At 36.0% G+C, this 12,893-nt stretch overlaps 1 protein-coding gene across 1 annotated transcript in view; it reads right to left on the bottom strand.

The window, feature by feature from the left end:
- The window catches only part of NFXL1 (nuclear transcription factor, X-box binding like 1), a 43,305-nt gene that overhangs the window by 20,893 nt on the left and 9,519 nt on the right, over positions 1 to 12,893 (bottom strand). The window contains exons 12-17 of the mRNA XM_042871088.1: positions 12,108 to 12,228; positions 11,366 to 11,522; positions 10,530 to 10,621; positions 9,058 to 9,079; positions 3,930 to 4,070; positions 604 to 770 (exon numbers count right to left, since the gene is read on the bottom strand). Coding sequence (XP_042727022.1) covers positions 604 to 770; positions 3,930 to 4,070; positions 9,058 to 9,079; positions 10,530 to 10,621; positions 11,366 to 11,522; positions 12,108 to 12,228 — 700 coding nt within the window. The remainder of the gene's footprint in view (positions 1 to 603; positions 771 to 3,929; positions 4,071 to 9,057; positions 9,080 to 10,529; positions 10,622 to 11,365; positions 11,523 to 12,107; positions 12,229 to 12,893) is intronic.

The raw sequence follows: 12,893 nt of genomic DNA, 5'->3' as shown, positions 1-12,893 counted from the left end.
GGATGAATGTTTTTGGAGCAACAAGCATACAGAGGATAATGTTCAAACCCACACTTCCAATTTATATCCAGTAAAGCTTATCTTCCCCCACTACCCACACACTCATAAATAATTAAAAAGGAGCACAAATGATTACTAAGATGTTTTCCAACTAAAACAGATAGGGTTTGAAGGACATTTTGTTTCAGAAATCCACGTTTTTCTAAGAGTTTTAGCTGTAAGATCTTTTACAATAGCTACATTAATTCTAATTCTTGTTACAAAATTCTTCTTTATTTACTGTAATAAAAGAACTGTAGATAGATTAAAAACATCATATAAGATTAATATGTACATGCATAACTCAAAGTATTACCTTATTATAAAAGCATTAAGATCAATTCTGCTCATGAGAGCAGAATAACAAGTAGTTATTTTAGCAGTAATACTAAATAAAAACACTGGAAAGATTTAAATATAAGAACAACGCAATATATTACAAATGATAACCTTGAAAAGATGTTTTATAACTTGCCATGGGAGTATCTCCCATCCCCAGACATTTCAAATGGTTTCCAATTAGAAGCATTCCAATGAAAAGTTGGGTTCAGTTCTGACACTTACAAGCATTCAATATACAGTACTGACAGTTTGCAGTGACACTTTATTTTAAGCATCTGGAGACACGATGGACAATCCCCAGGATGACAGGGTAAAACACATCGGTGAGGACAGCCCAATGGCCGTGGCTTGGTACACTCCTCTTCACACTGCAAACATTCTGGACCTGCCTAACAAAATAAAAACAAAGTAAGTGGCACTAAAGAAAGTGCCAAACGTTTGTTTACTAGATGCCACTAACAAGCTTTTAGACAGAAGAAAGAGTTGGGGAATTTTTTGCCATTGAACTCAGCTATTCAGTAACTTATCCCCCAAGCAAAATATTAAAATGTTTTTTTTTTTTCTTTTAAAGAAATGTCAGTGTATATGGGACAAAAAGAGCTCTACTTTGTCTCTTAGACATGAAAGAACCTCTGAATATTAGTGTTTTGGAAAATAGCCATCAAGTCTGTTCATTTTCTATGGAAAACTGTTAGAAAAAGAATTTCATATTCAGAACTAACTCTTCCCACCCAACATGTTATTGTAGTACTTCAGTCATGATACACTGCTCTACAATACAAGGGTGTGGAGGTTTAAGAAACAAAATAATTCAATAATTCATGTAGTCCTCCCAGAAAATATTTGATGAACGTTAAGGTAAAATATGTTTCATTCCTACTTGTTCCTGTCCCAATAACTTAGACAGAACCCCAGTTTGGAAATATGCACAGATAAAAATCAATGTGATTTAATAACTGAACCTATTCAGCACAGTATTCAACACACACAACCACATTCAAATGCTCAGTTTCACATAGAACCAACCAAAGTAAAGCCAATTTACCCAAGAATGAGGCTACACAATGCTTCTGCAAAAGAACAAAATCATAAAATCATCAAGGTTGGAAAAGACCTCCAGGAACACCCAGTCCAACTGTTAACCCATGAAACCATGCTCACTAAAGCACATCCCTCACTGCCACACCTGCACAGTTCTTGAGCACCCTCAGGGACAGTGACTCCACCAACCCTGGGCAGCCTGTTGCAGTGCTTGACCACTCTTCTGAGAAGAAATTTTTCCTTATGTTCAACTTGAACCTTTCCTGGCACATCCTGACACCATTACCTCTTGTATGATCACTAGTCACCTGAGAAAAGAAGCTGAACACTATCCCTCTACAATCTCCTTTGAGGTAGTTGTAGAGAGCAACAAGATCTATCCTGAGCTTCCTTTTCTCCAGACTGAACAGTCCCAGTTCTCTCAGCCACTCCTCATGCAACTTGCATCCAGGCTCTTCAAAAGTTTCGTGGCCCTTCTCTGGACATGCTCCAAGGTCTCAATGTCTTCTGTGTACTGAGGGGCCCAAAACTGAACAGAGTACTTGAAGTGCAGCCTCATCACTGCCAAGCACAGAGGGACGATCACTTTCCTGAGCCTGCTGGCTGCGCTACTTCTGATAGAAACCAGAATGCCAGTGGCCTCATTGGCGACCTGCTGGCTCACCTTCAGCCAGCTGCCCAGCAGAACCCCCAGATCCTTTTGCACCACACAGCTTTCCAAGCCTGTAGCCTTGTATGAGGCTGTTGTGACCAACGCGCAAGACCCAGCACTTGGTCTTTTTGAACCTCACACAATCGGCCTTATCCCACGGATCTAACCATTGTTTTATGCTGTTTAATACAAGGACATAAGGATTTAAGTTTTAAATATTTTTCCTCTTATTTTCTTCCACTTACAGTTGAACAATCCTTGCTGCAGAAGTTTAAAAAGGAACCTTTCTACAACGATCATCTACAAAACACACCGTGCCTAAATCAATACCTAGGAAGATAGCAGCAAATGAAAGCATTTTTAGATTTGTGACAAGAAACGTAGCAAGCTGTGTGTAAATGCAAACAGCTGGCCTTTCTACTGTATTTTCTAACAGGCAGAAAAAAATCTTAGTTCCAGACAAAAATAATTACACACACCAGCAAGAAATTTAAACAGTCCTTTTCTGAATACATTTGCCATTTAGTCTATTAAAACAACAGAAGTTTTAAGATATCAAAAACAATTGGAGTTCGTTCAAAGAAAATTGAGAAATGAGATCTATTCAGATTTCATATGTACATAAGCATCCCTTTTTTGAGAATGCATTGCCTCATCCAAAACGGAGCCAGGCATAACCTGACCCATACACACCTCAATTGGTTAAACTGCAGGAATAAGCAGACACTCTCTTACACTCATAACTAGAGATCTTAGAGTGCTGCCACTCTCAGTATTTATTGTTGTCATTCTATTGCTGGACTTTGTTGGTCCACAACAGCTTGCCCTAACAGCTCAAAATCTTCAGACAAAAAAATCTGCAATCATTAACTAAATACCATCATAACTGCACTATAATTAGTTATCAGATAAACAACACCTCTTCTAAGACTCGAATTCAGAAATTAATAATCCTATTAAAGTTCACTGGAACAGGCTGCCCTGGGAGGTTGTGGAGTCTCCTTCTCTGGAGATGTTCAAGGCCTGCCTGGATGCCTACCTGTGCAAAGGTGTAGGGAACCTGCTTTGGCAGGGGGGTTGGACTCGATGATCTCTGGAGGTCCCTTCCAACCCCTACAATTCTGTGATTCTAATACAATAAGCTAAAATATAATAGATATGTTTTGTATCCTATTGAATGCTTGCTCAGTTTTCTATATGACCAGAGGTGATGCTGTTTTGTTTTGTTTTTTTTTAATTAATGCTTTAAAAGCTTAAAAAGTCTTTTTCCTCCAAACTATGACTCTCTCAAACCATAAGCTATGTGCTCTCGACTGATCAAAACTACAGCAACTTTCACCTCTGAATTTTCATTTGTTTTACAACATTATTTTCAGCAACTAAGATCTATAGCTCATAAGTGATAGTTTGTAGAAGAAATTGATAAACATGAATATATCGCTCCAGTGATTCAGAAAGTCTTTGCCTGCTCTGCAATCTGTGCTCTCTGCCACAGATGTCAGACCTTCTCAACCCATATCCAGCTCTTCTCAGTAAGCAGCTTTCCCAGTAGACTGCAAGTATGTTTGCTCAGAGGCATTATCAGTAGATTGTTAAAACAAAGCAACATAACATTAATCTACAAAAAACAAAATGCGCAGCAGTTATGAAATACATAATACTGTCCCAGTTTTGTTGTCTAAGGAGTACAGACTAGTAACTGTCACAACATCAGTGGGAATAGAGCACACATATATCAGATTCCAGTGGAATCTGTAATAGATCCTATGTGTTTGAGCAGCAAATTCTTTATTTTCCAGTTAAAACTGAAGACAGTATTTAAAACAAAATAAAAGCAAAAGAGAAATCAACCTACCTTCTTTCCATCTGCATTACTGATGATTTTAGTAACATGATGACATTCTTTCATACAAGTGTGATTCTGACAACTAAGAAGTCGCCCACAAAATCTTTTACACGAGTAGGGACCTGCAGAGTGACACGGTAATGGACTAACCTGGAAGTTAAAAATATAAGATTTCTGTAAGTAGGTAACTTTGTATCTATCTGTTTATATTTATAGGCAGATAGCATGTGCGTGTGTATATAAGATTGTACATGTATACTGTGTCATGAGTGTATGAACATTTATATACAACACACACCACCATTAGAGAAACTTTTGTTCTTAAGTACCTTGCAAAAGAACAAAATCAGCAGAAAGCAATCGACTTTATTTTTTTAATATATATACACAGACACTTCAGGCTCTCATCCCTACAATCACACATTTATTTTATGCTGATTAATTACACTTGGTAAAAAAACCTTGCTAACTTTCACAACCTAGCTTCCCTCCTTCCCATCTCCTTTTCCTTTTCTAAACATACTACTACAATCTTAAACCCCATAGTGCCATTTAGTCCTTCTTTCTGCTTTACATCCGTGTCCACCAGGAAAGGTTCCCAAACAGCTCTATATCTATTACAAAAGCTGTCTACAGTTTGTTTCCATGGGGCTAATTGTGTTATGGTCATCACAGATGCAAAACATTCTTACAATTCTACCTCTAACTTCCACTGATACTGAAATAGATAGTTAACAAGGTTAGCTAACAAAGTTACTTCCCTGAAGCTGAATGGTAAAAGTACCTTCCAATATAGAAAATATTAAAGGAAACTCACTCGTTTCTATTTTCCTACCATTACATAACATTCACATGGAAAAAAAAAATGTTTCTCTGGAGCTGTCACAAAATCCATTTTTTAAAAAATCGTGATCATTGTACAGAGAAAAAGAGAAACTATTTCTGATGTTACCACGAAACAGGCTAATGTGACATAATTCACTTTGACTGTGATTTTATGTTATGGCTTTAGTTGACTGCATAGCTTCACTCTGCACCCCTTCTTTTTCTCTCTTCCAACTCTACAATCCTAATTGCACTCTCCTACCACTTACTTTGAACAAGCTCTACTACACATCTGTCTTTAGAGCAAAACAATGCAGCTAATTAAAATGGAGGAAAATAAATTGACAGAAAAACAAGTTATTTTATTTTGCCAGTCTCACAAGATGCTTGGCCATACAAGCAGGTGAGTAAGGTAGGAGAAAATGGAAGCACATAGGTTAGGGTGAGGAACATTCTCCCTTCAGCAGTGTGCACATGCTGATTTCCTTCAATCCTAAGTAAAATTACACAAAGCAGGATTTGAATCCACTTGCTTATAGAAATCTTTTTTGATCCCATACCAGAAAAGAAAAAAAAGAAAAAAGACTGGATTTCACATTAAGCCACTGCAAAACAGAATTCATTCACAAAACTTCTGAATTCCTTCTCATCCTGATCCACAGAAAATCTGTGAACAGGAAGAATCCATATGAGAGACTGAACTCCAGAGGAAAAAAAGCAGGGGGCTTCTCTTACATCCCTATATGAGAACTGCAGCTCATTATGCTGGCTAAGGCACTACTGCAGCTATGAAACATATCTGAATGCTGCCTGCCCCTGCTGCCTCCTGCAAGCACACTACAGCTCAGTCCGTAATGGCTTTTGCTTTTGTTGACCAAATGAGTAAAAGCCAGCAACAGGCCTAATGAAAGAGAGCCTAAAAGAGAGAATACTGCTGTGTCCAATGAACATACACTGATTAGCTGAGCTTGTATCATTTCTGTTATCCTGCCCCTTCCCATTTCTCCATCTCGTTCCTCCTCCTCCCTCTCCTAGTCACTTCATTCCAGCAACAAGGTAAATAGTAAAAAGGATGTTGGAAGGTAAAAGAAGAAAAGACAGTAAGGAGGCATCATTCTCTGTTCACTAAAGAATAAGGGCAAAGAAAAAAAAAAGACATGACAGCTTTTAGAAGCTTTCCAGGACATTTTTCAAATGGAAAAAAAAACCCATAACCAATAGATGCATCAGTTGGAATGCAAAAATAAAAATCAAGCACAACAGAGCAGACTAACAGTATTCCTCCTATAAATTATCCACACATACACACAAAAAAAATCAGAATAATACAACACAGCATTAAATTTCTACCAAAGAAAACACATACTCAACCCCCTCCCTACCCCTAGAAAACAAGAAAATAAGTATTCTTTCTTCCTAAAAACAAAACCGATTTTCCAGTATGTTCTAAATACTCATCATAAGCAAAACAAGAATATTTTCCTAAAACCTTCTGCAGGGACTTTAAAACTTTTCCATAAAATTAGATTTTGAATATAAACATCAACTCTCAGAATTAAATTTTAAAGAGACCACAGGTATGTTACTGCTACGAAATGTGAAAGTCAAAAATAAAAGTAAACCACCAAGTTTTATTTTGTGGTGGCAACAATTATGATGACAGGTGATTTTCACACCTACAAGTTCAATCAGAATTGGGTGCTGCTTTTAAGCACTTTGATTTATAAGAAAAAAGAATTAACAACTGCTCTAATTACATGTAAAAATACTTGAAATTGACACCATAAAAATACTTAAAAGAAAGCTGCAAGCTGTAGCCACAGAAAATCTTATTTTAGGCTAAACATCTTGTAGAATGGTATTTCAGTGAACACAAATTTGATAAAATTATGTTTCCTGAAAAGTAGTTTTAAGCCTGTTATCTCAAGTGATAAATCACTTTCCTAAATACATAAAGACATGTGAGAAGTAGAACTAAATCTATCCCTTAAAATAAATTAAAATGTCAAAGAGAAATTTAAAAAAAAAAAAAAAAACAACTTCACTGATACAATGCAGCATCAACACTAGTTAAAATTATTGTCCAAGGGGAAATGTAAAGAAAATAAATTTGTACTAGTAATAGCATACAATTCCTAAACTGCTTGTATCCATTCTCTCTTCTGTTCATTATCTGCAGGCATCTTGGTAAAGCACAAGGAGCCCTTGTAGACTGTTTCATCCTCAGCTAATTGCTTTTTGTACTTCACCCATTGCAGGCTGTATAACAAAGGTCCAACAAAAGCAAATCATAGTGCAGCAATGAATCCCCCTCTTCATAGGAAAGCTTTCCTTGAGAAAACCATTACACTGCTCACCTGTGAAACTTTCAGATTTCCCTGTGAAAATCCCCTCAGGGGCTGGAAACTATTGCAGTAGAGCAACTGTTCAGAAATCTATACAAACAATTTCTCCTTCTAACAAAAGTAAATTACTTTGAGATGAGAGTATTTGTTAAGAGCCAACGAGACCGTAAAACACGGAGCAAACACTATTGGTTTTGTGGGCTTTTTTTTCCTTCTTTTTAGAGATCTCAGAGCAACATTAAATGTACAAGGCACTGAAAACACACTGTAAACACACTGAACTCGCACAGTAATAAACAAGTCATTCTTTTCTTCTCCTGCTACCAAAGTCTCTAAGATTAGGACGCTTAATTCCTCTCCAGAGGCTGCCAAACTTGAGCAGGAAAGAAACATTGCACTCTGTTGGCCAAAAGATGGAAAGTTCCATCTAATCTCAGTAAACATAAATTCCTTAAGTATAAACTCAGATTCCTCCTTATTTTTCTACAGTAAGCTGTAACAAAACCACAACCCAAAGTCATTAACTGACTCTGCTAAGAGCATTATGCAACAGAGAGGGGATTTCCTTGTTCAGATATTTTGAAATAAGCAGTCATAAATACACTTTGAAATTTAAATCATTTTCTCTAATAAGAGAACGGAGGTATATGAAGTTCACATCCTTGCAAATCTGAACAGTTCTAAAACAGCTTACATTATCTAGTGCACTTTAAGTTGGGCTGACTGCACAAAGTTGCTTTTTTTTTGTTTTAATGCAAGCTCACTAAAGATAGGATGAGATTTATTATGATCTATCACAAGAGATGTCATTCATTCAAAACAAGATACAGTTGATATACCTGGAAGTTTTGCTGTGGAAAGCAAAAACATAAATCAGCTGTTCCAACTACAAACAAAAAGACATGGTTATTCCTTTCATGCAGTTCAAGAACATACTTTTCTTTGGCAACTAGCAAGCTGAAAAGCAGCTCTGTGGAAACTGTCTTCACACAGCATGTTTGGATCAATAAATGTATTGCACGAATAGACTGCTGTTTTAACTTTGTTAAAAAAATCTGTGACATTGCTACCACATATTGGGCCACCATTACAACTCATACCAAAAGATCATTAAAGAAGATCAAAGAAGAAAAAAAGTGGGTATCTTGAATATTTAAAGTTTACTATTTTCTAGAAATTTTCATGAGATTAAAATAGAATTAGGTTTCCTATACTGGTATCAGCTGTGATTTGATAGTGCATTACTTACCAGTAGAGGTATTACCGAACCGAGGTGTAAATAGCAATATGTTTTTAAGATTAGTTTAGCAATTATCTTTTAAAAAATGAGAAAAATATGCTGATCTTCCATTCCTTGACTTTTAGAAATGACTGTGAATACTGACACTGTTACTCAGGTTCAAGCGTTAATTCGATTTTCTTATTATACAATGTAAGCCAGAACAGCCAATGACTTGATTTGAGATGGAGAAGCCTAAATCCCAAAAAGGTAAGCTAATAATTCAACTGTGTTGTCTGACATTATCCATTTACGCTTAGATCAAATCACTTGAGAATTTTCTGGTACAGCACTATATTCTCTTTCCTTTTGAAATGAACACAAAGACACACCAGGTGCTGGGAAATTGAAGAAATAGAACAGGGAGAGAAGAAGAACTATACAATGAAGCGGGAAAGAAAACCACAGGACTACATAGTGAAGACAGAACAAATCAATTTAAACACTATTTGAACAAATATGCAATACACGAATAGCTTCACAAATACGAGTTTTCATTTCTGTCCAAGAACTCTAATTTAAAAAGGAACTAACACAGCTCTGATAGGTAAGCCTTTGTGATGTTATTTCATTGGTTTTAAAACATAAAAAAAGCTACATAACATTTCTCCCTCGGTACTTTTTCTTGCAGATTGACGAAGCGAGATACACTTCATATTTTACTTAAAAAGCCAGTTTCCAGACTCACCTCATGCTGTCCAAGACACTCCCTGTTAAAAAAAGAGAAAAAAAAATTTAGAAAGCGTGTATTTCTTTAAGTAGATGAGTGATAGTGTCTTTCACAGGAAAGTAATACATTTTTTAAAGAAACAAAGTGCAATTCAGGCCAGTGCAGGCAACACATGGAGCTAAAAAAAAAAAGTAGGTCAAAACCTAATCTGCTTTTGAGCACGAACTAAAATAAAAAGCCTATTTATTTATGTAGGTCAATGCCTTCACCTTTTCAACAATTTTTGCTATTATTTTATGATAGCAACTCCAGAATTTCTAATACAAAGCAACTACCTATAGCTACGTGAGGTCTTTAGTACAACAGGATATCAGCAAGAAGAATCAGACTTTTGTAGATCAAGGGACCCACACAGCAACCTTGCACTCAAGCTGGGATGTACTAGTACCAGATGAGCAATTACTTGTATGAAAAACTGGCAGGATCACCAGGTTCAAATTGGCTGCATGCTACTTGAAAACCAATTACAAGTGGAATTCTTGTTAATTTGAGGATAACAATGCCACTCAAAAGCATCTCAACAGACTGAAGGAATATTTTGTTAGGAAGTTCATGAAATACAAAGTTCTGCATCAGGGACTCTGTAGCACAGGAAATTTCTGTTATGCAACTTTCACAAAGAAAAAGAACATTATAGTTGCAACGATCTATCAGAAGAGTTTGGGTATTCCAGAATTAACGGTACCTAATACTAACAGAACTTCAATTTGCCAAGCACAATAAAACATAGCAATGCTATGTACCCAATAAAATTCTTATTAGGAAATCAAATACAGCTTTCCCAGTATAGGTTCCTTCTCACTGAGCAAACTATCTTCTGGAAAAGTGCCTTTGAACTGAAGGAGGTGATTTTAAGATGGAAGCTCAAAAGGACTAAGAGATGTGCCCTACATACACCTACCTACACAACACTGTTCCTGAAGTAATGCACCAAAATACTGAAACCAAGCTGTCCAGAACTCTATATTTTTCACCTTTTGGGAACCTGGCTTTGAACTCTGAGCACAAGTATCAGGAGTACTGAGTAGGAATACTTTCCATTAGCATATAATAAATTATAGGGAAGATCCATGCAGTGAACAACCGAAAAACAAAACAGTAATTAGTTATACAAAGTTACAATCCTATAAACTAAAGAAGAAAGAAACTACAATGGAAAAAATGGGTGTATGTCACTTAAAGACTACCAACTTACAATGTCAGTCTTTGAGATTTTAATACTTTTCTTTTAAGGCAGCACTGTATTAGAAACAACCATTTTTTATTTTCCTTCCATATAATAAGTACATACTACCAGAACTATTAAACCATCACCAATACTTCCAGGTTTATGAATGAGAATGTTGTTCACATAAGCTCACATCATCTGAAGAGAGCAGTATCTACACGTCCAAAACTTTGTTTTCTTTCTTTATTTATTTAATACTTACACAGGTATGGGAACTTCACAGGGTGGACATGGCAACACAGTCTGAATAAAAGCTGGCTCAGATGGCTGCTCCCAAGGACCTGCAAATTGATGCTAAGAGCAAAGTACAAAACACCATTGGAACCATGTGCTTAAACTTAAATAAACTAATTATCTAAAGAGATTCCAGTTCTAAAAAAAAAAAAATAATAAAAAAAAAACAATCTACTTTCTAGTAATTTAAAAAACAAACAAAAAAATGAATAGAAAACCCAACACCACCTCCCCAGATAGAACAACAATTTCACCTTTACCATAGCAACAGATAAAAAAGGCCTGTGGCCCTACTGCTAAAAATAAAATGCAAAGCCAAAAACAAACAAACAAAAAAGAACACAAAAGCAAGCATTTAATATATAGAAAAACTCCTACTAAAAGCTTGAAATCATCATACTGAAATTCACATATGCATCGTATGTGAAGATGTCAAACAATTTCTTCTAATTTCTGCACACTTTGATGGTTTAGTAGTACCAATTAAACTTAATTTTTTCCTTCTAAGAATTACCAATTGGTTATACTTGAAATTAAACATATGTAATGAAATTCCAGCCAGTAAAGTTCTTACAATTTCCTAAATTACCCTAACTGCTAAAGGCTGCCCAAGTACGTACATTACAAATTAGATTACAACAAAGGAACTAGAATCACTTAGCTTTTCAATTAAGCAGTATGAATACTTCTGTATTCAATTACTTATTCTGATTTCCAAAAGGCTTCAACAAAAGTTTAAGGCCAAACAACTGTTTCTTATTCTTCAGCACACAAATAACACCCCATTTTTCACTAGTTACTTACAATGCCGGTTTGTTTCACAAGTGCTTCATCATGGCAGGAAACAGGGCACAAATGACCACACCTTAACATCTTCTGGCAGGACTGACGACAGGGAGGACACCGGCCAAAGTGACAATAGTGCTTCTCCTGGGTAGGGTGATGACAGGTAGGAGGGCGACTGAAGTAAAATGCAGAAATCAATATGGCAGCAAGGAATAAGACCACACCGTCACTGGGCAATTATGGCTCAAATATAAGAATTAAAACAAACGCTGTTTTGAAAAATACGTTTAATTTTCGCTTTCCTCGTGGTGAATATTATGGTCAAATTATACGTGATTTCTAAGTGAAATTAAAGTAAAAGCTGGTTTTGCATATTACAGTTATTACAACCCAACTCAATTGCAAGCTAAGTAATCTTGCTGCAGCTCAGCAGAAAATACTGTTTTTGTTTTCACTGCCGAGATTTTATGTGAACTGCCTTCTGAAGGTACCAGAGATGACCTGAAGAAGGGAATGGACTACAGAGTCAAGGTTCAGTGGAGCAGAACCTCCCCGTAATGTGCTGCTCATGAAACCATAGCAGCTAAGAGTTGTCTTAAATGAAGAATTAGCACTTATCTCCCCATCCGCATAGTCAAGGATGCAGAAACTGACAAGCAATATAATTTTTACTTTTTAAACTGATATATTTTACTACTTTCTTTGAAGGTATTTTAAATTCCATGATGGAACCAGAAACACGCCCACTTTCTATACTGACCTGCACAGCTGCTTACATTTGGGAGGCTTGATGGTGCGCTCTCTGCCACAGGGCACTTTAATTACAGTTTTTCCACAATTGCATTTCACATCTACAGTCTCTGGACACGGATTACAACTACCTAAAATAAATACATTAACAGCATGATCACCTGAATGAACTGCCGATTATGAACAATGGTAATCAATATAAGTCTTAATTTGCATATGGTATCATTATCTTCCTCCAGTGATCTAAATAACAAATGGCTGTTAATTTATTTCTGCTTATTCAGTTAATTTATTTCAAATCCCTCTTGGGAAAGGCAATTTAATCATCATAAAATAACTGTAATTATAATGTTGATTATGCTACCATTTGTTAACTGCTACCAAGTCTGAAACAATCCCACCCACTCATTTTATAAAAAGAAGCCAGCACCATTAGAACCCAACTGTTTGGATAACACAAAGCTTAATACTGTCACATACATCTCATTCTTACATACATATGAAGTCATTTTTCTTCAGAATACAAAAGAAAAAAAGAAGACATTGAAAAAATGGTAGGATGCTGTTTTGGACAATATTAAGAAATCCTTTCATCCGTTCATCCTTTACATACAATTAATGCTCTTTTGAAAAGATCCTCTTCATCTCTAAAGCAATTCATACTACTAATGCAATATATATTTTTTTTTTATTTTAGTGATAAAAATCACTAAAATATCTGTTTTTAAATCTAAAGCTCTCCCACACTATTTCTTCAAGTGCCAACTGTTGTTCCATTACTGAACAATCAACAGTA

Source organism: Lagopus leucura, unplaced genomic scaffold, assembly GCF_019238085.1.
Source record: "Lagopus leucura isolate 7727_CA_CO unplaced genomic scaffold, USGS_WTPT01 Super-Scaffold_100004, whole genome shotgun sequence".
Classification (NCBI taxonomy): Eukaryota; Metazoa; Chordata; class Aves; order Galliformes; family Phasianidae; genus Lagopus; species Lagopus leucura.
This window is presented reverse-complemented; position numbering and strand designations above follow the sequence as displayed.